General features: G+C 42.0%; 1 protein-coding gene and 1 long non-coding RNA gene across 3 annotated transcripts; one reads left to right on the plus strand and one right to left on the minus strand.

The window, feature by feature from the left end:
- Window positions 1-1,419: 1,419 nt before the first annotated feature.
- Window positions 1,420-20,795, minus strand: gna13b (guanine nucleotide binding protein (G protein), alpha 13b). Of its 2 annotated transcripts, none has more exons than XM_083565932.1 (6): window positions 20,175-20,795; window positions 11,524-11,741; window positions 9,776-9,826; window positions 5,526-6,295; window positions 4,967-5,426; window positions 1,420-4,562 (listed from the first exon to the last, which is right to left on the minus strand). In XM_083565932.1, exons 1-4 carry the CDS (start codon window positions 20,476-20,478, stop codon window positions 5,723-5,725), a joined length of 1,146 nt encoding a protein of 381 aa, XP_083422058.1. In that variant the 5' UTR covers window positions 20,479-20,795; the 3' UTR covers window positions 1,420-4,562; window positions 4,967-5,426; window positions 5,526-5,722. The 2 variants fall into 2 exon arrangements, with proteins under 2 accessions (XP_083422058.1, XP_083422057.1); XM_083565931.1 differs by having other exon boundaries at window positions 1,420-4,703; window positions 4,885-5,426.
- LOC310739783 lies at window positions 18,920-20,168 on the plus strand. Its single transcript, XR_014537482.1, has 3 exons — window positions 18,920-19,268; window positions 19,678-19,759; window positions 19,862-20,168. It is a non-coding gene; the product is annotated as an uncharacterized lncRNA (long non-coding RNA).
- Window positions 20,796-25,657: the final 4,862 nt, after the last annotated feature.

Raw genomic sequence — 25,657 nt, forward strand, 5'->3', positions numbered from 1 at the left:
AAAGGAGTTATGCAGTTATGAAGTCAGCAAAAGCTGTCAAACAATTTAGTTTTATATTAAAAACTCAGATTTTTGATTCTATAAGGTAGCCCCCTTTTGCTTTGATAGACATTTGCACATTCGACCAGTCGGCCTCACAAGGTCATTACCTGGAATGGTTTTCTAACAATCTTGATGGTTTTGAGAGCTTGTTGGTTGATTTTCCTTCACTCTCTTAGTTCTGGGGATCGTAGAGGCCGGTTATCTGATGCAGCAATCCATCACTTTACTTCTTGAACAAATAGTTCTTACATAACCTCAGAGTGTGTTTGGGGTCACCGTCCCATGTCTCTGTGAAATGCTGTGGTAGCCATGTGCTCAATTTTGACTAAATCCCAACAGGGTCACCTGCAAAGCACCCGCATGTTTAGGAACCACATGTTCATCCTCTGTATGTCTAACAGACCTGATGGTTATAACCAAAATTTCGCAAATATTTTTTTAAAAGTTTAACATAACTGATTTCTTACACAACAATAACCTCCAATCTTCTGGGAAAGTTTGAGATCATTCAGCTAAAAGGGCATTAGTAAAATCAGGCACTGATGTAGGTGAGGTGAGGAGGCCTGGGGTGCAGTCAGCATTACATTCGTCCCAAAGGTGTTCAGCAGGGTTAAGGTCAGAGCTCCAGAGCAGGACACACAAATCCCATCTTCATGAAAGAGGTTAGGGCTGCTTAGAACCAGTAAAAAGAAAATGTAGGGTTACTGTATGCTATATTTGATACAAGCAAAGACATTAGAGACAAAATTGTACACCTCCACAAGGCTGGAAAGGGCTACGGGGAAATTGCCAAGCAGCTTGGTCAAAAAAAGGTCCAATGTTGGAGCAATCATTAGAAAATGGAAGTAGCTAAACATGACTGTCAATCTCCCTCGGACTGGGGCTCCATGCAAGATCTCACCTCGTGGGGTCTTAATGATCCTAAGGAAGGTGAGAAATCAGCCCAGAACTACACGGGAGGAGCTGGTCAATGACCTGAAAAGAGCTGGGACCACCGTTTCCAAGGTTACTGTTGATAATACACAAAAAAACAAAGAAAAAAATATATGTATATTAAAAAAAAAAAAATATATATATATATATATATATATATATATATATATTTATTTTTTTTTTTTTTGTTACAGTAATCTTTATTGATAATTCTAACCAGCAGTCACTGTTCATTACACCATTGCAGAAGGAGCTAAACCCTCCCTTGACACCATGTCGGTGTGAAAATGCCTTAATTATGAACATCATAAACTTGATGATCCTCTGACCAGTTAGGAGCATTTAAACTAAACGAGAATTAGTATCAAATGACATTAACGTGATCTAAAAGCAGAAGCAATTCCTCTCCAACTCAAACAAAATGAAAGCATGAGACCACATAACTCATGTTGGGATGTAGTTTATTGACATACTGAAAAAGAGTGAGGAAGCAGATATTATTAAACTGTACATGGAGCGCAGGGTCACCGCTCTGTAGGTCAGAACGTGCTTAGTAGGATTACAGAAACAAGAGTTGAAAATTATAACGTTTAAAACATCTACATACAAAATAAAAAAAAAAAAGGCACTAAATTAGATTTAGTCTTTTGTGCAGGTTGCAGAATTCTACATAAACATCCGGGATTCTTCTGGGATTAGTCCTTTTCTTCTTTTTTTCACCCCTCTACAAAAACAAAAGCCCCTTTTGTTGGGAAGATCTTTGCACACTGCAGCACGTTTGCATAATAACCGTGATGTTAAGACCTCAGTGAAAACAGTTAAACACCTAAACACACACACACACACACACTCAGGCACAGAAGTTTACAGTAGCGCGTGTGCGTTGGATACAGCATTAGCCTCCAGACCCAGTGTCATAACACTCGGTATAACACACACACACACACACACCGCCACTAGGTTGTGTATGCACAGAACTCATTTGGACGGAGACGTCATCGGTGATGAAACCAAAGAAGGCGCTTCGCAGATAACGAACACATCGGAGGCATCTTCAGTTTAGCAGCAACTTTCCTTACGAAAAACAAACAAAAACAAAACAAAACTGCGCGAGTTCAACCCGAGGCTCTGTGCTAGACATTTACCTGTAAGGACATCTGTTTTTTGTTTGCTTTTAAGGAACTAATAATAAAAACTCATACTAAAGGCTTTATTTGGAGTTCTCAAACAGTCTTGACACCAAACAAAACCTGACGATGCACACACTGGAAAAGATTGGCACGTGCTCGCTTTTAAAAAACAAACAAAACAAAAGCAATGTTTTGCACTTTAGACTGGGAGAAGCGTTCCTTTGCGTTATTGCGGTGGCGTGGAAGACTCGTCTGCGTCGTACATGTCAGGATGTTCACTGTGACGGTGAACGAGGAGGTTATTGCGACGTGTGCCACAAGGTCGCTCGTATAGTTATTTGGTTTGCCAGTGTCACTGACTATGGTCTGATCTCGCACCTCGAGAGATGTTTCACTAGAAACAATAAGCTTGTCCTACTTTAACTCTGAGCAAGAACGCAGCATTGCTGCTTCATCTCCTGTATTCTGCATCTTACATGACACTTCTAAAGCTCAAATTGAGTGGGTTTGTTCAGTCAAAAGTTCGACCACTTCAAAACATTTGTCTCCAGTCGAAAGAACTGATTTACCGTTTTTCTCTCTCTCTCTCTCACTGGACGGGCCAAGGAGAGGGTTGAAAAACATGACTTGCAGAAGCGTCTGTGCCACCTGGGATGATCACCAGAGATAAATCGATCATGACATCATCCATCCTAATGCAAACTGGAATTCAGATGGCACTAGGGGACAAATGTAGCTTTGATATGCCCTCGCAATCTGTCATTTGATTCCTGTATTTTTTCCCCCTGCGTTTGGGAGGAGGGCGCATGTGTACGCAAGCAGTGAAAGGCTTCTTTCATTCATTCCTCATTACCAAATACTCTGCAATCATGCTTTTATGGGAATATAACACTGGCACAAGTCTGAACCGAGACGTGATGATGCACTCGTCACTTAAATCTTTACGCTGTTGTGTGTGTGTGTGTGTGTGCGCGCGCGGTGCGGAGATGAACAAAAGCAATCAAGTCATTTTTTAACTGAGAACATCAAAAGAAGAACAGTAATAATGAACAACCGAGCACACATTAATAAGAGATCAGATATCAGGTGATGTAGAGAAGCGTCCCGGACGAAAGGAAATCTGAACCAGTGATTCGATCGCATGCAGTAACTGGTTTTGCCTAAAAAGCGTTCAGCAGGAGGTTCGACAGGGTCTTGACATCAGGATGAGGCGGTTATTGTGAGCAGGATGAATGATGATGATGATGATGATGATGTGAAGAAGTGTAATACTGGCACGTGCCTAAGCTGAGCAGAGTTTCAAAAGGGAACGTCTTGATCGCCCGGGACTCTTTTGGCATTTCTTGAAAAACAATAACATTAATAGGTGGTACCTTTTTGAGAATGGCACTTCAGGAATCAAGAGTTTGTTTGTTAAAAAAATATTACATTAATTTCATTTAAAAAAAAAAAAAAAAGAAAAAAGAAACATACTGGACATCACACGTGACCCGAAGAGCTGGGCAATTTATATCGACCTGATCATCACGAGACACGTTGGATATCAGCAGTACTGCTCATAACACTGGACATCTCCAGCATGAACACAATGAGAGGATTAGATAACACTATCTACCAGATGTACATTTTATCCTAGCGCCCAGGCATAGTGTCAAAAAAATAATAATAATAAGCTTTACATCCACTCAGATTATTGAAGCTCTCTCTCTCTCTCACACACACACACACACACACACACACACACACCATTCGGTCCCCATGCACACAAGTGGTTAACATTATTCAGCCCTGAGTTTTTCTCGCACACAGCGTCACCTTCTACAGTTTGAGTGGTCTTAACACACATTTGGTGAGATCCCGAGCTTCTCTCTCTGATCACGGTTAACCGTATCTCTCTCACACACAAACAGACAGACACACACACACCGCAAATCAGTTATGATCATATTTAGTATGTGCATCAGTATTGTTACGGGTTTTACCTACAGGCTAGATATTATTTTGTGTTATTAGAACAGGTCAGCTAAGTTACGGTTAACGCAAACTAAAAAGAACTCAAAGTTCAACGTGGTGGAGGTTGTTCGTAAATGAAAGATTAAAACGAAATGAAAAAAAAATTAAACGTTGTGGATCGTTTCTTCTATAAGTATAGTTTTAAAACCGGCGTGATAACACGGTAATAACAGCACATTCTAATGACATGGAATCCGTCGGCAGAGGTGACGAGTGTAAACCTTTAAAATAAAACTTACAGCTAGATCGAACACACGATATCCACTTATAAAACAACAGAATTAAAAAAGAAAAAAAAAAAACCCGCATCACTGAGTATTAACGACAGAATAAAAAAAGGCAGAGGCTCAGAAACACGGCTTACTATTTTAACGTTAGTACAATCGAATGGGTTTAGTAAGGCAAAGCTGGGAAACGGAGGAGGTTCTACAACCACCCCCCTCCCTCCACACACACATTTTACCTGTCTCTTACATACACACAATATGCTGCTCTGATTTGTAACAGCATTATATGACAGCCAGACACTCTACAGGACAAGCGGCACTTGCTCGAGTGGCTGAAGGCATATAAGGGCACCTCTCTCTCTCTCTCACACACACACACACACACACACACACACACACACACACACACACACACACACACACACACACACACACACACACACACACACACACACACACACACACACACACACACACACACACACACACACACACTTTAGAAATTTCCCCACTGTGGGACGAATAAAGGTTTATCTTACTCACACGACAGTGAGGCCATTTTCCTTGAGGCTTCGCACACACCAGGTAAAAATAAGAGATCAGAGCACTGATACAAAACACACACACACACACACACACACACACACACACACACACTTCGGAGCCTTGCGTTAAGAATGAAGCTCAAAAAGCTTCTCATGGTGGGTGAAAATCAGGCAGTGTATGCCCGACCACCCACCTACACGCGCACACCTACACCCTGATTTTCTTGACAAGCGTCAGGCATCCCTGGGTTCATCTCCATCTGCCAATCAAAAAGCATTACATAACCCCTAGCAAACTTGGATGCTACTTCACAGACGCCGCTAAAATTAGCTCAGTGCTACAGAGATGCATAGCATAAGGTTAGCTTAGCCCAAAAAAAAAAAAAAAGGATTATACTGAATACTGAGGGGGGAAAAAAGCAGGCTGTGATGCTAAGTGGCATAGACTTGCACTCCGGCTGTGCTTACTCAAAATCAGGACCTGCTTAAGAGTCATATTTCAGACATACTGCTTATAATAAAAGTTAGAAAAGGTGCTTACACACACACACACACACACACACACACACACACACACACACACACACACACACACACACACACACACACACACACACACACACACACACACACACACACACACACACAGAGCTGCTGTTCAGTTGAAGGCAGTTAGAGGCACAGGCTTGAGGTTTAACCTGTGTGAATGCTCTCTCTCTCTTACACACACTCGAACATGAATTAAGACTTGCTTTGTGACCCCCCCCCCTCCCCGAAGTCAGGTTTAGTGGTCCTGGACACGAGCGTTTGGAAGCTGAGGGACGAGTTCGGATCACTGCAGCATGAGCTGCTTGAGATTGTCGTGTAAGATGGTGTCCTTGACGTCCCGGAAGACGAGGCGAATGTTTTCAGTGTTGATGGCTGTGGTGAAGTGGTGGTAGAGCGGCTTGTTCTGCTGCTCGCGGCGCTGGTTGCGGAAGCACGTCACGAGGAACTTCTGCACGTCCTCCAAGCTGTGTGGGTCGCCCTCGTACTCGGGAAAGAAGTCCTTGATGGCCACGGTCTTGACTTTCTCCTCCAGGAGGTCGGTCTTGTTCAGGAACAGGATGATGGAGACGTTGCTGAACACGCGGTTGTTGACGATGGTGCCGAAGATGTTGAGCGACTCCGTGAGCCGGTTGGTCTGGCGGTCCTCCATGAGCACCTGGTCGAACTCGCTGGATGAAACCAGGAACAGGATGGAGGTGACGCTGTCAAAGCACTCAAACCAGCGGCGTCGCTCTGAGCGCTGGCCTCCCACGTCCACCATCTTGAACGGGACGTTCTTGATCTCAAAGTCATACTCGTGGATGCCTTTGGTGGGTCTGCGCGCCAGTAGGATGTCCTGCTGACTCGGCAGATAGTCCTGTGGAGATAAAAGTGAGAAAGATATTGTTAACGCAGTTTTTTTCCCCCTGAAGTCACATAATGACACATTCAACTCCACTTAATGCAGCAGCCATTTTTACTATTCACAATCCTAACATTGAGTGTTATCTAGGGTTTTTTTTATACCCTGTTTCAAAATCTTCAATGCCATTTAGATCGTTTAGATAATAGCAATTTCAGCTTCATCATAACTTATTTTTATAGTTCTATTCTATTCACATTTTATCAGTTGTCCCACTAGATGGCGTTTAACCACAACCCCAACATGACTCTGCATTCCATCAATCACAAGAGGCATCAATCACCTTTACAACCATAGATAATGCAAATCAAACATTATGATCAGGTACTCCTTTCATCCAGACACACACTGTTTAACCTCCTTCCATCCAGATGATGACAAAGTAACATTCGCACCAGAACCAGCAAGTTCAAGACCAAGATTTTTTCCCCCTACATCCACCACCATCACTCTACTGAACTGCTGCTGTACATTCAGTAATATAACTGTACATTTATAAAAGCATGTCATTATTTCTCTCTCCCTCATTCATATACATATATTATATCTATATCTATCTATATACACACATACACACACACACACACTGTTTGTAACTGAATTTATGCACATTTCCACTGCCCACAGCCTGTGTATTTATCAACCCAGGAGTGTAAATCCCCAAAATAATGAGAGGTCAGGCATTAGGTAAGTGTTTGTTTTGTGCACGTCTACAGTGCGTAGGAGAACATAGAGCGCTGCGTCGGTACTGTATGAGGTAATGCACCACTAGTCTCTATTCGAGAGATATATGCACATTGGACAGGAAATCCTGAACACACACAAACGCACGCTTTCAGTTTCTGAATGCAATGGGTAGGAATGAGTTTTGATGAACAATTCCTGTTAGACTGTTTGTGGTTAACAGGTAACCTATTTGTTGTGAAGAAGTCTGTTCCAGCTAGTGAAGAAACGGGTGCAGATGTGAGTCTCTTCGCCAACTCAGCTGAAGAGCAGCGCAGAAAAAGCCTCGATTTACATGTAGCTCAATAAAAAAAAAATTATGAATAATGATCGCATAGGAGGGAAACGGTGTATCCAGAGTCATTATTCTCGCTTACTTTCTCAAACACACACACAGGACAAATAACTAGAACAGGTGCAGTAACTAGAGATAATATCACTTATGCAGAGGCTCAAATAAAAACGATTTGCTTGCACACACATGCGATCAGACAAACAATGTGATGTACTGTGTGTGTTTCCATTGTGCCCATCTGAAACACACATCACTGCCTAATGAGCAGAAAGAGTGATTTACATCACTAGGCTTTAAGGAAAAAGTGTGTGTGAGAGAGGGGGAGAGAAAGAGAGATAGACTCTTGGAAATTTTGTGCATGCAGTGTGCTCACAATGAAAACACACATACAGACTGCACACAGTCATCTGATGAACATTTCCACTAGAGATGGGCTCATTACACAGACATACGCGGACACAGGCACATACACACACAGACAGGAAGGCAGACGCGCACACGCCAGGGCTGCACGATTTAGGAAAATGTCATGTTGCGATTATTGTGGTCTATATTGCGATATGTGATTGCGATATAATAAATGTTATCATAAGTCCACTTGATTGGTTATCAAGGAAATTGCACACAGATTAGTGATACGATGTGTATTTGTAAAACTATAAAGTTAAAAACAAAAAATAAATAAAATAAATAATAAACAGGAGGTAGCGTTTTTTTTGGCTACCAGATCAGTGTCCGCTACATCCACCATCACCCGGTCTCCATGCTGCACACCGGAAAGTCATGCGACCACGCACTGCCTAAACTGAGACTATCTGCTCTTTTTTCTCCCCCGTTTTGTTAGCAGTGTGGAAAATCGGCAAACTGTTCTTAAAAAGTACTTGTCCATACATGCACTTATTTATTTAATTAAATTGTAACATTTGCCATCATAATCGCACAAGCTGACATTGCAATACAATTAATCGTGCAGCACACACACACGCACCCACAGGCAGGCAGAGAAATTATGTCTTCATACCCATGTGTCTGCACAGACAGACGGACATACACAGACAGACATAAGGCATAATACACACACGTATGTCAGACTGACATACACAGAGACACACACTAACTTGTCCGAGGGGCAATTAAAAAAAAACACCAGTGTGGTGTGGAAGACACCGAAAATCTCGATACACAGGGAAAACCCTGACAAACTACACAAGAAACCAAATAAACGCAGTTCACCTTTTTACATTACTGTTTCCCCTCACACATTACAAAGGGACACCACGTACAATCTACAGCTAATTATAGGCTAAACAACAAATCAATTAAATAAAAAGTGATAGAAACACTCGCACACACAAATCAACAAGTCAAAGCCTGATTCTAATCATGTGAACCTGTGATACTTTCAGTACAGTACAGCATCGACACTGATGTGGTGATCAATAGCAGTACAGATCCACTGAGAAGTAGCACAGCTAGACATTACGCAACTCCCGACTGTGTGTGCATCACTATGACGCTCATCTTCGGCTCAACGGCTGTTTCAGCTCAAACTCAGGAACCGCACACTTCCTCTCAGAGCGAGATCGCACACGGTGATGTGACGACAAAGCGACCGATATGGAGCCCCGTGTCGACGCTAATGACGACACAGCAGGCACAAGGGGAAGTCGCCTTAACTGGAGCGCTAATAACCGAGTGGATGCTCTGAGCACTAAACAGAGCCCATTTTCCATTCATGCCGAGTTGTGCGGATCCTCTAAACGGTACATGAGGAAACTATTTTTTGTACCACATGCAGATCAGATAATTGCAAAGAGAACAACGCTCAATCTTATAGAGCGGATATTTGATCACAGTCCATTGTTTTAAGGGCGGGCACACACACAAAACGCAGTGCATTTGAAAACCTGATGTGAAGAACAAGCACATGAAGAGAGTCAAACTAAAAGCTCTATTGGAATAAAAAAAGACTGAGGCTCTTGGACACATTCATTAACACACTGTGACATTAAAGTGTAGTGACACAATCACATCACCAAGAAAAGGATGGGGTCCCTCCTGGGTCTAACTTCCTCTTTGGGTTTTATTCCTCATGTAGTCTCAGGCTTGCGAATGAGGAATCTAGAAGCGGTAAGTTGAGTTTCTGTACCAATGTACCCATATACACATATGGATGAATGGATAGATCAATAGATCAAACCAATTTAATGAAAGGATAGATAGAGAAGCCTTTTTGTCCCATGTAGAAGAATTCCAACAAACCTGTGTGTGTGTTCGTTGGGGACATGTAGTAAACAGCATTTTCACTTCCCTCCGTGTGTGTGTGTGTGTGTGTGTGTGTGTGTGTGTGACTTGACTCAGACTGTTAAGTGTGTGTGACCTGTGCCTTTCAGTGCTATAGGAAACATGCTTCTTACCGGCATTCCAAGCTTTTCCAAATTATCCAGGAAATATTTCACCGATTCCCCCTGCGAAAGAAAAGGAAAGAGACACACATCAGTTACAGGAAGTTGATCTTATCTAGGTGACTTCGAAATGCAAACGGTACAATAAACCATACTTTTAATTTATTTTCAAACAACACGTTCCTGAGTAGGCGCTACACTGATCATACAGTCTACATACGCCATCGTGTATAAGTTGAACGTCTTGAACTGAACTAATCTGAGAAGACAGACAAGAGCAAAGTTCTCATCAGAGAAACCACGGGCCCAGGCAGCACTGTGTAGTTTGCCGAGCAACAGGTCATTCATGGTGAGCTGTGCTGCAGAAATAATAATTAAGAGATTTGAAGACAATCAGTGGACTGAGAAAAACACAATAGGTCAGCAAAGAAATAAACACAACGAATCACAGGTACAGGAAAACACTACAGATATGGCCAGGTCCAAACACGAATTCACACATGCGTTTGCTGTAATACGTCCAAGGTTATAACGGCTACAACGTTCGCAAACTAATGAACTTAAAAATACATTTTGGAATATTAAAAAATGCGTTTAAATTGCAATATAATAGTGACCCTGAATGTGGAGTAAGCACTAGGTGAACCAGACTTGAACATTTAGGAACCTGCTGATCTCCTGGGATTTTCATTCACAACAGTAGATGGAGAATAGCAAGTAAGACAAAAAACACCCAATCAGTGTGAGGAGTGTGTTTTTGGCACCACTTCATGTATAGTTCCTGTCCACTTATAACGGAAACAACCTGCACTGTAATGTTCCATACGGAGTTGAACAGATCTGCAATAAACAGAGCAACTATTGTACCGTTTTCAGCAATTCTGAAATGCAATCATGGTCCAGAATGGTGTCAGCACCTGGTGAGAAACATGCCGTTGAGTGAATTTAAAATCACTGAAATCGCAACCAGTACAAACGTACTCAGAGCTGTGGCCTCTGCACTAGAAAGCTGCTGTTACCGCAGATAGCAAAAACAAGCTAGAGCTCACGTGCCTTGTGCATTTCCTTCTAAGCGTGCTTAAAGGCACAGTTTTATAAACAGGTCACTGTAGTGTGGCTGCACTCTCAGCCGACACTTCCTCTGAGCTGTAATCTCACGGTGCTCGTGCTTACTGTGCACACATGCTCGTCGTTAAGCGTGTTGTAGCTATGAATTGTAGCTATAAAGACAACATTCAAGTGTTTCACAGTGTTTCACACAAGCTGTACTGTACCGAACGCACTGTAAATAAAAATAACACTACATGATAAATAACTGCACACAGGCCTTTTCAGACTAGTGTAAGAAGAGGTAAACGTCTCAGAGGATGGGCGTACATAAACAAGATCCGAATGCGCCGCAGTGTTTTTTTTTGGCCGGCAGCGGAAAGAGATTTTTCTGATGAGAGAGGAGTGCAGTGCTAATGTGGTCTGCACTTCCGCTTAGATATAAACATCTCTGAAAGCTCTTTCTGACATGACTCAAGGGAGAAAGGAAAGAGAACGAGAGAGGATGAGAAGAGAGAGAGAGGAAGTAACTGTGTTTGCTTTGCTAGAACTAAATACGAGTGTTTATTATAAAAAATAAAAAGCTATCAATTCAAATACTATTATACCCATTATATAATATACAATAATAGTATATCTATTAAAATGGCAGCTGAGAAATGACAAAGCCTTAAAATCTAATTGCTGTGTGTGTGTGTGCACGTGCGTCTCACCAGCTGGAACTCGCGGCGGCGGTCGTAAGCGTGCTGGATGCCACTGTCGGCCCAGAGCGAACGCACGGCTGGCAGGTACTGCAGGAACACTTTGGATTCGACAATGCCCTGTGTCGAGCGAGTGTCGAAGTTCATCATTGCTTCACCGTGTGTCTGGTTTGAGGCGTCGCCCCATGGGATGTGCAGCTTTTCCCGGGCGTCCACCAAAACACGAATACCTGATGAGGAACAAACACTCATTTATTATTATTTAAAAATATATATACATTTTAACTCGTTATAAAAATTCACCCGACCTTCCCAGCAATATGTGCTTCTACACAAAAGTTGGAGGCACACAATTACAGGATCTTGGAAGGTGGTAGCATGAAAATCTTCCCTTAACTTGAGCTACGATAACTAAACCTGTTTCAGCATGATAATGCCCGTATACAAAGCCAGATCCATAAAGATAAGCTGTAAATGGATTAGAGTGGAAAATCTCCAGCAAGAGCTCTGACCCTCAATCCTTAAAAACATGTTTGGGATGAATTGGAACGCTGACTGCACCCCAGGCCTTCTCACCTCCCCTACATCAGTGCCGGACTTTACTAATGAGCATAAATCTCCAGAGACACACTCCAGAATTTAGTGGAATATCACATTGAACACACACACACACACACACACACACACACACACACACACACACACAGAGAGAGAGAGAGAAAGCACTTCTCATACAGACAGTAATGCTGATTATGATCTTTTGAATTCCTTGCGGCACACAAGTGCATCTAAAAGCACAGGTTACATTATATATTTATTTGAATCTGCCGCTTCCATAAAGAAACAATATTAAAGGTTTAAAAAAATAATATCGCAGTACGTAAACAAATGTAAACTATGATGTTATTCATCATGATATATTGTTCTCACTAGGGGTTGAAACAATTTACAGTTCGGTTCAATTTCGGTACAGTTGGGTGGGTGCAAAACAACTTTTTTATTAATGCAGTTTATTATTATTATTATTATTATTATTATTATTACGATTGGCGATCAACATTTAAACTATTAATTTCTTAAACAATTTAAAATAAAATGCCTGCTTGGTTGAATAATATCATTAATTTTAATTAATACAATTTTTTATTCAATGTAATAAATCAAATTAAAGCAATACACTATTATATTGAATAAATTGAGTCATTAAATTGGCGCAAACAAATTTGATTAAATAAAAGGAAAATTTAAATTAAATAAAACCCATTTGGGTAATACAGATGTGTGTGTGTGTGTGTGTGTGTGTGTGTGTGTGTGTGTGTGTACACATTTCATTTTCTAAAAGATCTTTTCTACTTACTTCAGCATACTTCAACAAATGTTTTCATTCTTACCATCCTTCAATCATTCACTACCTCAAAATGCTGTATTTTCTACTTTTAAGAGAAATTCTTGAAGCTGGACATAAAACGCTAAAGAATCCATAGTGCTAGCGTTAGCCACTAGCCACTTTTTAGTTAGCAAACACACACACCAAAGTCCTGCATGTGCAGGCCTACATGCCATTAGGAACATTCCCAAATGCCCAGAAATCTCAAACACACACACTTGGTTCAAGTGCAAAATCGTCAGTGTGAGGACGAGCCTGTGCATGTTTACCCTGTGTGCAAACAAACACTTCAACATCCTGTTTAAGAGCAAAATGACCGCTTTGTCAAAACTCTGGAGCGAAACAGAAGGCACTCAAATATGCGAGGAGAAGGAAAAAAAAAAAAAAAAAAAAAAAAAAAAAAAAAAAAACACTTTATTGGAATGCATAGAAAAACACCACAATGGATAATTAAACCGTGGTATTGTGATGACCTGTGGCCTATACGCCAGAGAAGTGTTACCTGAACGCACAAACACTAGTGCATTGTACCAAACTGAAACTGCGTTTCTGTGAGGTGGCAGCTTTCATGGTCAGCATGAGCATAAAATCATGATATAATGGGGATGTTCCATTTCTATTTCTGGCGTTTGGCAGGTGCTCTTGTCCAGAGCGACATACAAAAGGATTTTTTTTGGTAAAAGAGACACAGCAAACCGGGAAAACTGCTAGTTTAAGTGTTTCAGAAAGAGGTAGGTCTTCAGGTTCCTTCAACATAGTGACCACATGTACCCCATTTTCTGCCAATTCAGTAAAATTTCCAGGCTTCTCCCAATGACATCCAACCATCGACACCCTTTCAAACAGCTTCTCATGCTACATCATGCCGCACACTGAACACACAGAGGAAAGCTCTTTCTTGCTACACGTGATTAGGTGTCAATTGACAGGACAGAGGGTAAACAATTCTGGTGCACATCCATAGAAAAGCACAAGGTGCATTTTCAGCGGCACGCTGGCTAAAATAAAGTTTTGGTTTTTCTGGTCTATTTGAGTTGGTACTCAGGGCCTGAATTGTACATAAGTGTGCCGTATGGGACAAGTTGTAATAAAACACTGCATATTCGCCGTTCCATTTTGCGCTAGATCTGTTTCTTCAGGATTTTTTAGATTAGTAAATATTTTTGAATATATAAGTAGGGATTTTTCGAAGTCCACAGCAGCAGTAATGGAGAAACAAAGATAATAAGTGTGTTCAACACTGCTGTGCACTTGACAAACAAGTGTTTTGGTTATGATGTGCTCAGCGGATGCCGCTTTTAATCCCCTAGATGTAGGTAAGATACACAGGCAAGTATGCAAACAATGCGCCTCGGGTAGCTGCTGCTTTGTGTGTTTGCAGTGTTCAAAGAAAGTAAACTATATTGCACCTTTATTTGTATTTGCTTGTTGTACGTGTTGAACAGCTAAAATTCTAAATGTTCACAGAACAATCTCACAGTAAATGTTTTCCACATCTGATGACTAATAGGAAGCCATATCCTTAACCTTGGGTTAGAGGGCTCCAACTAGGAAACGTTGGAGCAGGAAGCATTGGCATTTCAATAAACAAACACATACTGACAGACATGCGCTGTGGAGAGACAGTACAAATACAGCTGAAGAATATGCTAAAAAGGCTTGCCTTCTTTCCAAAAGTGCATCCAGGTGCCATCTCTTCTCCAGTTAAGCACCCAGACGGCCGCATGATGCAAGGGTCATGCAAGGATCATGCGGGGGGAAAAAAATCGAAATGATCCGTAGCTATGCAGCTCTATACACGACAAGCTGTGATGCACTGTGTGCTCGACACCTTTGTGCTACATTAACGAGCTTTGGATGCCCTGATCCCCATGGTGCAAGTTCATCACTTGTCATTTTTTGGACCACTTTTGGTAGATAATGACTATTAACACACCCCAGGCCTGCCGATTTAGAGACACTCTGTCCTAGTTGTCTAGCTACCCTAATTTGGAGCTTGTCAAAGTCACTCAGATCCTTACAATTGCCCATTTCTCATACACATTCAAGAACTGACTGTTCACCTGCGGAATAAATGCGCCATCCGATGACAGGTGTCACTATAAGGAGCGTTGTTCCATTCACCCTGTCAGTTACAGCTGTTCGGTGTAGATGGGACCAGGGCCTATTTGCATGAGGTTCAGATTTGAATAATGCCTGTCATTATCACTGTAATCATTGCTCTGGGTTACAAATGTACACCGAAGAACAGTTACCAATAACTTTGCAGCTATAAGTAAGCAAGCTCAGGAAGGAGAAAGGTTGCCAGACTATCACTGAAAAAGCCATGGTGCACACCTGAGAAGTTTCAGGCACATGGACATCTGTGACAACTGCCATGCAGAGTCTTGGACCAGAATAACAGCATCATTGCTTCATACAGCACATGCAAAGCTTGTTCTGAATTCATGGCAACTTGAAAAAGCTGACGTCTCTGTATTGGATTTGATGGGAAGCTTGTCAGAACGTTCCACACGGCACCTGGTTAGGAAGCTGATTAAAGTGACGGATATTTAAGCACTAAACCGATCCGGATGCAGACAATGTCTGAGCACCCTCAGGTTTGACACCAACAGACATCAGCATAGAGGTGTGATCTGGGGAGCAGCAGAGTGGTTTGGGTTTTCAAAGGGCTGGTTAATGTGTGTGCACAGATCAAAACTCTAAAAGAATCTTTTATGCTCCATTACTTTTTTGTGCCCTGTTTTATGACTTTTTATCGAGGGTGCGAACCATACATCCTTTATGCGTTCTTTTTCTTTAGTCTGTGTTAAAGCAATTAACTACCTAACAGTATGCGCTGTTACGTTAGCCACTACTTTAAAGCCAATGGACTTGGAACTGTGTTTCAACAACCCTCTGGACACATGATGGCTCAAGACACAGAGATTGTTGGGTAAAAAAATAAAAAGCTACATTTATCATCAGTGCGGCGGTAGCTCAAACTTTGGATCGGAAGATCACAGGTTCAAATCCCACCAACAACTGAGCTGCCACTGCTGCGTCCTTGAGCAAGGCCCTTAACCCTCCTCAATCTCAGCAAGAAAAATCATTACAGTAAAAAGATTGGAAATCCCCTTGACGAGTGGCAGCCACAACTACTCATACGCTTTGTGCAATTTAATAATCACCACCACCGACTCTTCATCACATCCGTTTTGCAAAGAAACTAATGAGTAAACATGCATGAATGTAAATCACACACACACACCCTGCTAGTTAACACCAGCAGTACTTTGAAAAAAAATATCTCTCAGCTCAGCAAATAAACCGCCCTCCGACAGCAATATTCTCGCTCTTTCCACCAAGCGAGCCGTGCCGATCCGTGCCACATTGTCCCAGAGTACCTGTGCTTAACTTAATTACCCTTCCTTCCCAGGGATCATGTGATCCGATTTGAAAGAGAAACTTGCCAGTGCTCGACCATGGCAATCACAGAACACTAGCCAACACTGGGCCTCTATGTGCTCATGCATGCAGAAAAAGATAGAAAGCACTTTCCTCTATGACTTTTTGCGTTTATCACTACAGCCATCAGTTACACAGAACTTGTTCTACTTTCACAGGAAACCAGCATTCAATAAAAGCGCTACAGGTCACCAGCCCTCTCTAGATACTTGCTGTGCTACCAATACCCGTTTCTACACATCATGCACAGTTGTGAAAATGTAAGTAACACAAAGAATAGCGCAGACAATAACTGATGTTTTGCAGCTCAAACATACAGGAATAGGAATCAAACCTCAATACAAATACATTTTTAGAGACACTGGCAGCTTTGTTGTCAGTAGGGTTCAGCTCCGTTCACTGAGATCGCCTGATTTTGCATTTCTCTAATAATTTTAAGTTGAAGTATTTATTTTTTCGCAGCCATTTTTTGAGAGATCAGGCCAGGTTCCCTGGTGGTTAGGATGTGGCGCTCTCACCGCTGCGGCCCGGGTTCGATCCCTGGTCAGGGAACCAACCCCAGCCATTAGGGTTTGCACAAGCCTTAGTGCCGGTCCCAAGCCCGGATAAATGGGGAGGGTTGCGTTAGGAAGGGCATCCAGCGTAAAAACGTGCCGAATCAAACATGCGGATGGCCGCTGTGGCGACCCCTAACGGGAAAAGCCGAAAGAAAGTTTATATATAGCGATCAGGCAAAACAATATGACCACATGCCTGATATTGTGTTGGTGCCCTTTTGCTGCCAAAACAGTCCTGACCAGTCAAGGCATTAAAAGGATTAACTTCTTCAGCAATTTGAGCTACAGCAGCTCATCTGTTGGATCGGATCACACAGACCAGCCTTCGCGTCCTTCATTGGACCACTTTTGATAGATACTGACCACTGGGAACAACCCACAAAAACTGCAGTTTTGGAGAAGCTCTGACCCAGTCATCTAGACATCACAATTTGACCCTTGTCGAACTCACTCAAATCCTTACGCTTGCTCATTTTTCCTGCTTCGAACAAATCGACTTTGAGGACAAAATGGTCTTGTTGCCTAATATATCCCACTCACTAACAGGGGACACGATGAAGAGATAATCGATGTTAATCACCAGTCAGAATGTTATACCAGGTCAGAGTAGAGATATATAGATGTGGTTTTTAGAGGGTGCCAAAACTTAATTATAAAAATAATTTAAAACAGGATATTATTTGTACAGACCTGGATCTAGCTGTTTATATTCCCTATGAATGCAGCAACTGCAAGGCGTATCAACTGAACAATATATGCAACATATGAGGGAATGAAATTATTTCCACACTGGGTAATTGCACTATAGGTACAACGGGGAATTATTTGAGATCCGTATCCCTGCTGCATCAGCATCATAACAGAACAGAACAGATTTTACAGTCTATGCAGTCAACCATATGGCTATTAGGAAGTCATTCGTAATGAACATGTACAGCAGCCTACAGAGTGCACAATGTTGAAGGGAACTGTTTGGACTGTAAATACTCCTTATGATCAGTCACAGCCTCTGTGGTACACAATACGTCCAACAGGAAGCTATTTGTTGTGACTGTGATCCACACTCTATACACGTACATCATCTTTAATGTACACCATAATGGCTTTAGCAACATATACATGTCTGAATATGTCTAAATATCAAAATGCAAAAGGAACTGTGTCTAAAAATGTTTCCATGTAACCTTACTGAATATAACAGAAAACCTGTGGTGTGTTTCCATTACTAATATGTAAACCGGGTAAAGAAACATCAGACTCACGGCGTCTTTAACGAGCTGACGCTAATAGAATATTTAAATAAGAGTATTAGAGTCGATTCTGACTGGCTGTCGTTCACAAGCCTGATCAGTGCGATATCGCTCAGCATTAGAAAACGAAACAGGTCCAGAGATTGGATCAAAAAATATAACAAACAGATCGTTGACTAAAGTCTAACAGTAAAGTAAAGCTTTTTAAAAGAAAACCAAAACACACAAAGAATCACATGACCATGATGATGATGAGTCACTGGGAAAAATAACATGCATGACCTGATACGTTTTTTTTGTTTATATTAATGCACCCGAATCTGTCAAATCTGTTACATTTTACATGGCCTGGACAATCTGAAGGGTAGAGGAACAATGATTTCCAGGAGTTATAGCATAAGCAGTAAGAGGAACTAACTTCTTACAAAGACGTTCCAAATGTAACTATACTGTACGACTTTTTATTTATTTAATGGAGGGGAAAGTGCAGGGGTTTGGAAACAGTCAAATTACAGGAAGATTAAATCACACCACACGGTCGCTATTTTCCTACAGCAGTACAAAAACAACCGCTTGTGTGCTGAACGCCCTGTATAATCTAACACCAATAATAAACCAATTAATACAATGTGGTGCTACTGAACAAACAAATGGTGATGTATGTAAACAGGCACATTGCTGTAGTATACAGAGTCTATAAAAAGTGTGGAAACCAACATGAGGAGTCCAACATGACATTTTCACATCTAACAGAAGAACTTCTGAAAACTGAGAACAGGAGAGATGACGTTAGACTGCCTCACCCCCAGAGTCAAACATGTAGGTGGAGGCTTAATGGTTTTGGGTTGTGTTGGAGCAGGGAAGGTTATTCCGAGTGAAAAGCACCAAGATGAATCCCATTCCGTATTTCGACACCATGCATTTCCACCTGGACTGCTGATAACCGGAACAGACTTCACCATACAACAAGGCGGTAAGCTGAAAAACCAGTCCACGCTCTGTGAGCGTTATTTAGAGAGCAAACATTGGGCTGGAGTGTTATCTATCACAGAATGGCCTGTCCAGTCACCGCACCTACATCCCATTAAACTGCTCGGTGATGAACTGGATCACAAGGTGAGAAATCTTTCACCTTTGCCAAGTTTACAAGTTTTTCAGGTGAATGTTTGGAGAAACAAACTCAATAAAATAAAGCTTGTACATGTCTATATTTGTTTGGTCAAATGAAATATTCATGCAGTTACATGCCCTAGTTTGTTGCACAGAAACCAAGAGACTATTAGATATTATATGAAATATAATTAGGGATATGTTTTGATATGTAATTCTAAGCCTGATTATCTACAATCAATATTTCTTTCCAAATTAACTCATCAGGTGATAACACTCCACATGCACACTCACAGCCATGCAGGAATACATTACAGAAGTGAAACTGCGCTAAAAAAAAAAAAAGCGAATTAACTGTCCAATACATACAATAATTGCTTTCTGGCTGTAAATAAAACTTAATTCTGTGTGTTAGCATTTCACAGACCCAGGATGCTAACGCTAGCATAACCGCCCCTCAGACTCCACTCGGATTTCTGCTACTTCTCCAAAAAAAAGTACCGTTTTCTTTTCAGTGCTTCTTTCGACTTAAGTATGTATACCTGGTAATGTAAAAGAATAATCATTATTTATCTCTTCTTTGTTTTTTGTTTTTTTAGTCTCGAAGGCTTCAAATAAACATGGGCGTTTCTTCCCACTTTTGGTTTTCGAGACCCAGCAGAATTTAGCCAGTTAGCTGAGCGCGAGCGCCGTCTCCAAACCAGCACGCTCAGACAGCGAGAACGCTACGTAGTGCGCGCGCGAGTCGCTCTGTCACGGCGCACGAAAGAACACCTAGGTAGGAAGCAGGGCGGCGGATTGGAATACGGCTCTCAGCGCCGCTTCCACGCCGCTAAAGCACTTAGTCGAGGCGGTTAAAGCGCAACAAAAGGCGGATTGGGCCGGCGAGACCTCCCCTCCCCGCGCTCCCACCTTTGATAACGTTACTGTAGATGGTCGGTCGGAACTCCTCGCGGGCCAGCTGGTCGAAGTCCTGGCCGTGGATGATGCGCATCTGCTTGAGGAAAGTGGACTTGCCGCTCTCGCCGGCGCCGAGCAAAAGAATCTTCACCAGCCGCTTCACGTAGGTTTTGTCGCGCGAAATACATCGGTCGATCTCTTTAGATATCCTCAGCTGCTCGGCCTCAGTGGTGTTGAGCAGACATTTGGGGAAACAGACGGATAGAAAGGACCGGGACGGCAGGAAATCCGCCATCTTTGTAACACAAACTTTCATCGAGACAAGTAGGGAGGGGTTAAAGCCGAGCCGCGCTGAGCCAGGCTCCCGCGGGGACGCGCACGCAGCACGCAGTGTTCCCCCTGGCGCGTGGGTGGGGCCTCCGAGCGCGCCGTGATGCGCGTGCACGTCAAGGCTCTGTGCTGCTCACTTTCTCGCAGTGCTTTTCTACAGGAATAAATTGCACTGAGTTACGTTTTAATATTATTTGTCAATGAATATGTCCTAAATTATCCCAGATCCTCTATTCTCTCCATTTTATAGTGGGTGTGTTGCAGGAGTGTATTTTTTACGTCTATCCAATCAGATTTCAGTCGTCATATCACGCGTTGCAGGGGTCAACGAAATCTGTAATAAGGCCTTCATAGTCATGAGTGCAGGTGCCTGTATTTCAGAGTAAATGTTGTCTGATTGCGAGTTTGTGATACCGGGGCCGTCTAGCAGGCATACAATAACATTATCATTTTTATGCCCTTCAATTGGATGATCAGAGATCTCGTTAGTCAGAGCCTGGAAACATTTATATTACATTGTTACATTCTGATATCTGTAATATTGATGATTTCTATACCTGTGGCATCATAATTATGGCATTAAAAAGGTGGATTGATTCATGCAGGACACCACTGAAGCCCCAGGTGTGAAATGCATGAGAGGCCACTTTATAGTGCTAGCGGAAAAGTTTGGACACAACTTCTCCTTCAGTGGTCTTTCTTTCTTTCTTTTTTTTCTCTCTACATTGTACATCAATATGGGTGACATCCAAACTATACAATGACGTCTGAAATTATGTAGTCATGTTAAAAAAAAATGAAAAACGAGATGAAGTCGAAGATGGAAAAAACATTGCCTGATCTGATCACTATTTAGCATGCGAGGGTTAGAATTTGGCTTCAAAAGTATGAATTCATGGATCGAGCCTGTCTAATGTAAACAGTTGAAAGGTGGTAGTATAATGATGGTGGTATAATGATTTGGGGGTGTACAAATTAGCATCCTGTAAATGCCACATGCTTTATCGGTATTACTGACCACATTGATTCCCTTCTTTCTAATTCATATACACAAATCTGAAACTGTCTACTTTCAGCATGAAAGTCAAAAATCACAAGATGCCTCAATCTAGTTCCACAAACATGACAATATCACTCAGCAGGAAGCATGACTACAGACTCAATGGATAGTTTTCTTCTACTTCCTACTAAGAGAACATGATCAGCTATTGAAGAACAAGGCTTAAAAATGTTGACACCTCTTTCTCATTCACAAAAACCCATAAAGAAGGATGTCAGGTAGTTTCTTTTAAACAATTATGTATATATATATATATATATATATATATATATATATATATATATATATATATATATATATATAATTAATTAATCATTGGACATGTAACAAAAATGTGACGTTCTTTTTGTCTATTTAATATTAATAATGATAGCTTTTTAAAAATACAGGTACGGATATTGATATCAATGATACTGCTCTTGAAAGTACTTGGTATCTAAAAGAAAAGAAAAGAAGTAGTCTTTAAGTTCTACACCTTGAAGAACCTGTGATAGTATAATGTTCCTGATAAAGTGGTATATCACATAAGGTTCAGCGCTAGGATCTAGAGTCCTCTAGTGGACGGTCGAAGCATTGACATTAGGCATATTTTTTTCTTTTTTTTAAGAGGGGAAAAACAGTTTATTAAAACGATAGACTAAAACATCTGAACAAGATACTGGATACCAACAGGATACTGGACAGCCTCATTTTTGCGAATCACTTACAAGTGTGTTATATTTCCATTTATTTTTTCATTATTTACCACATTAAGTGGACTCCCGCCATTAACAGGTATAAACCTGAAATCTGTTCAGCAGTATTCCATTACTTTTTGGATTTTTTGTTCCATGAATAAAGTACTGTAATCTGATTTTTCTTTTTCTTAAATTTTATTTATTTATTTATTTATTTATTTATTTATTTATTTATTTATTTATTTAGTTACATGCCACACGAGCAAGAGTTTTACATAATCATGTCAAATTAACACTTCTTCTTTGGGCTTCTCTCATTAGGGGTCGCCACAGCGAATCCTTTGTTTCCATACCCCCCTGTTCACTACATCTGCCTCTTTCAAATCAACTACCTGCATGTCTTCCTTCACCACATCCATAAAACTCCTTCTTGACCTTCCTCTTTTTCTTCATCCTGGCGGCTCCATCCTCAGCATTCTTCTACCGATATACCCCATGTCCCTTCTCTGCACATGTCCAAACCATCTTAATCTCGCCTCCCTCACCTTGTCTCCAAAATGTCCTACATGTGCTGTGCCTCTAATAAACTTGTTTCTAATCCTGTCCATGCTCTTCACTCCCAACGAAAACCTTAACATCTTCATCTCTGCTACCTCCAGCTCCACCTCCTGTCTTTTACTCAATGCCACTGTCTCTAATCCATACAACATCGCAGGTCTCACCACAGACCTATAAACTCTCCCTTTCATTCTTGCAGACACTCTTCTATCACAAATCACTCCTGCCACTTTTCTCCACCCTCTCCACCCTGCCTGCATTTTTTTCACTACTCTAACACACTCTCCATTACTTTGCACTGTTGACCCCAGGTACCTGGACACCACCACCTTCTCCACCTCTTCCCACTGCAACCGCACCACTCCACTGCCCTCCCTCTCATTCACACACATGTACTCTGTCTTACTCCTACTGACTTTCATTCCCCTTCTCTCCAGCACGTACCTCCACCTCTCCAGGCTCTTCTCAACCTGATCCCTACTCTCACCACAAATCACAATATCATCCGCAAACATCATGGTCCACGGAGACTCCTGTCTGACTTCATCTGTCAACCTGTCCATCACCACTGCAAACAGAAAAGGGCTCAGAGCTGATCCTTGATGCAGTCCAACCTCCACCCTGAACCAGTCTGTCGTTCCTACTGCACACTTCACTGCTGTCACACTGTCCTCATACATGTCCTGCACCACCCTCACATACTTTTCTGACACACCTGACTTCCTCATACAATACCACAACTTCTCTCTTGGCACTCTGTCGTACGCTTTCTCCAAATCCACAAAAACACAATGCAACTCCTTCTGACCTTCTCTATACTTCTCCATCAACATTCTCAAAGCAAATAATGCGTCTGTGGCGCTCTTCCTTCGGCATGAAACCATACTGTTGCTCACAGATGGTCACCTCTTTTCTCAGCCTGGCTTCCACTACTCTTTCTCACACTTCATGGTGTGACTGATCAACTTTATTCCCCTGTAGTTACTGCAGGTCTGCACATCTCCCTTCTTAAAAACCGGTACCAGCACACTCCTTCTCCATTCCTCAGGCATCCTCTCACCTTCCAAAATCCTGTTGAACAATCTTGTTAAATACTCCACTGCCATCTCTCCTAAAAATCTCCATGCTCCTACCGGTATGTCATCTGGTCCAACCGACATTCCACTTTTCATCCTCTTAGTTGCTGCTCTCACTTCCTCCTTACTAATCCTATCCACTTCCTGCTTCACTATCTCCACACCATCCAACCTTCTCTCTCTCTCTTATTTCCCTCATTCATCAGCTGTTTAGAATACTTCATCCATCTTCTCAGCACACCCTCCTCACTAGTCAACACACCATCCAACATTCTCTCTCTCTCTCATTTTCCTCATTCATCAGCTGTTAAAAATACTCCCTCCATCTTCTCAGCACACTCTCCTCACTAGTCAACACATTTCCATCTCCATCCTTTATTGCTCTAACTTGCAGCACATCCTTCCCAGCTCGGCCCCTCTGCCTGGCCAATCGGTACAAATCCTTTTCTCCTTCCTTAGTGTCCAACTTCTCATACAGCTCCTAATATGCCTTTTCCTTAGCTTTCACCACATCCCTCTTTACCTGCTGCAGCATCTCCTTGTACTCCTGCCTACTTTTCTCATCACTCTGTCGATCCCAATTCTGTTTTGCCAACCTCTTTCTCCTTATGCTCTCCTGCACTTCCTCATTCCACCACCACGTCTCTCTTTGTCTTTCTTTCTATTTCCAGATGTCACACCAAATACCTTGCTAGCTGTCTCCCTTATCACTTCTGCAGTAGTTGCCCAATCATCCAGCACCTTTTCACCACCACGAGCCCCTGTCTGACCTCTACCCTGACTCTCTTACTACAGGCTTCCTCCTTCAGTTTACACCATTTTATTCTTTTTTCAGTCCTCACTCTCCTCCTCTTCCTCTTCACCTCCAAAACCATCCTACAGACCACCATTCGATGCTGTCTAACTACACTGTCCCCTGCCACCACTTTACAGTCTCCAATCTCCTTCAGGTTGCATCTCCTGCATAGAACATAGTCCACCTGTGTGCACCTTCCTCCACTCTTATACGTCACCCTATGATCCTCCTTCTTCTTAAAATAAGTGTTTACCACTGCCATTTCCATCCTTTTAGCAAAATCTATCACTATCTGCCCTTCCACATTCCTCTCCTTAAGGCCATTCTACCCATCACCTCCTCATCACCTCTGTTCCCTTCACCTACATGCCCATTAAAGTCTGCCCCAATCACCAATCTTTCATTTCTAGGTACACCATCTACCACTTCATCTAATTCACTCCAGAATCTTTCCTTCTCCTCCATCTCACAGCCGACTTGTGGAGCATAGGCACTGATGACATTTATCATCATCCCTTCAACTTCCACCTTCACGATCATCACCCTATCAGAAACTCTCTTCACCTCCACTACACTCTTACTGTACTCTTCCTTCAGAATCATCCCTACACCATTTGTCTTTCCATCCACACCATAATAGAACAGTTTAAACCCACCTCCAATGTTCCTGGCCTCACTCCCTTTCCACTTGGTCTCCTGAACACACAACATGTCTACTTTCCTCCTCTCCATCATATCAGCTACCTCTCTCCCTTTACCAGTCATAGTACCAACATTTAAAGTACCAACACTAACCCCCACTCTGCTACACTTCTCCTTTTCCTGCCGTCTCTGTAGACGTCTTCCTCCTCTCCTTCTCCTCCTTTGGCCAACAGTAGCCCAATTTCCACCGGTACCCTGTCGGCTAACGATACCTGTGGGGTCTTTGGTAACCCAGGCCTCGACCGATCCGGTATGAAATTCTCTTTCGTGATCTGCATTTTAGATTTGGCACATGT

Source organism: Silurus aristotelis, assembly GCF_946808225.1.
Source record: "Silurus aristotelis genome assembly, chromosome: 17".
NCBI classification, from domain to species: Eukaryota; Metazoa; Chordata; class Actinopteri; order Siluriformes; family Siluridae; genus Silurus; species Silurus aristotelis.

Excerpts from the sequence above, each read along its gene's own strand:
- gna13b (XM_083565932.1), bottom strand. The coding sequence starts at position 20,478 with ATGAAAGTTTGTGTTACAAAGATGGCGGATTTCCTGCCGTCCCGGTCC. Across the intron at positions 9,827-11,523 it reads GCCGCCGCGAGTTCCAGCTG|GGGGAATCGGTGAAATATTT; the intron begins GTGAGACGCACG and ends TTTCTTTCGCAG. Across the intron at positions 6,296-9,775 it reads TGGAAAAGCTTGGAATGCCG|GACTATCTGCCGAGTCAGCA; the intron begins GTAAGAAGCATG and ends TTATCTCCACAG.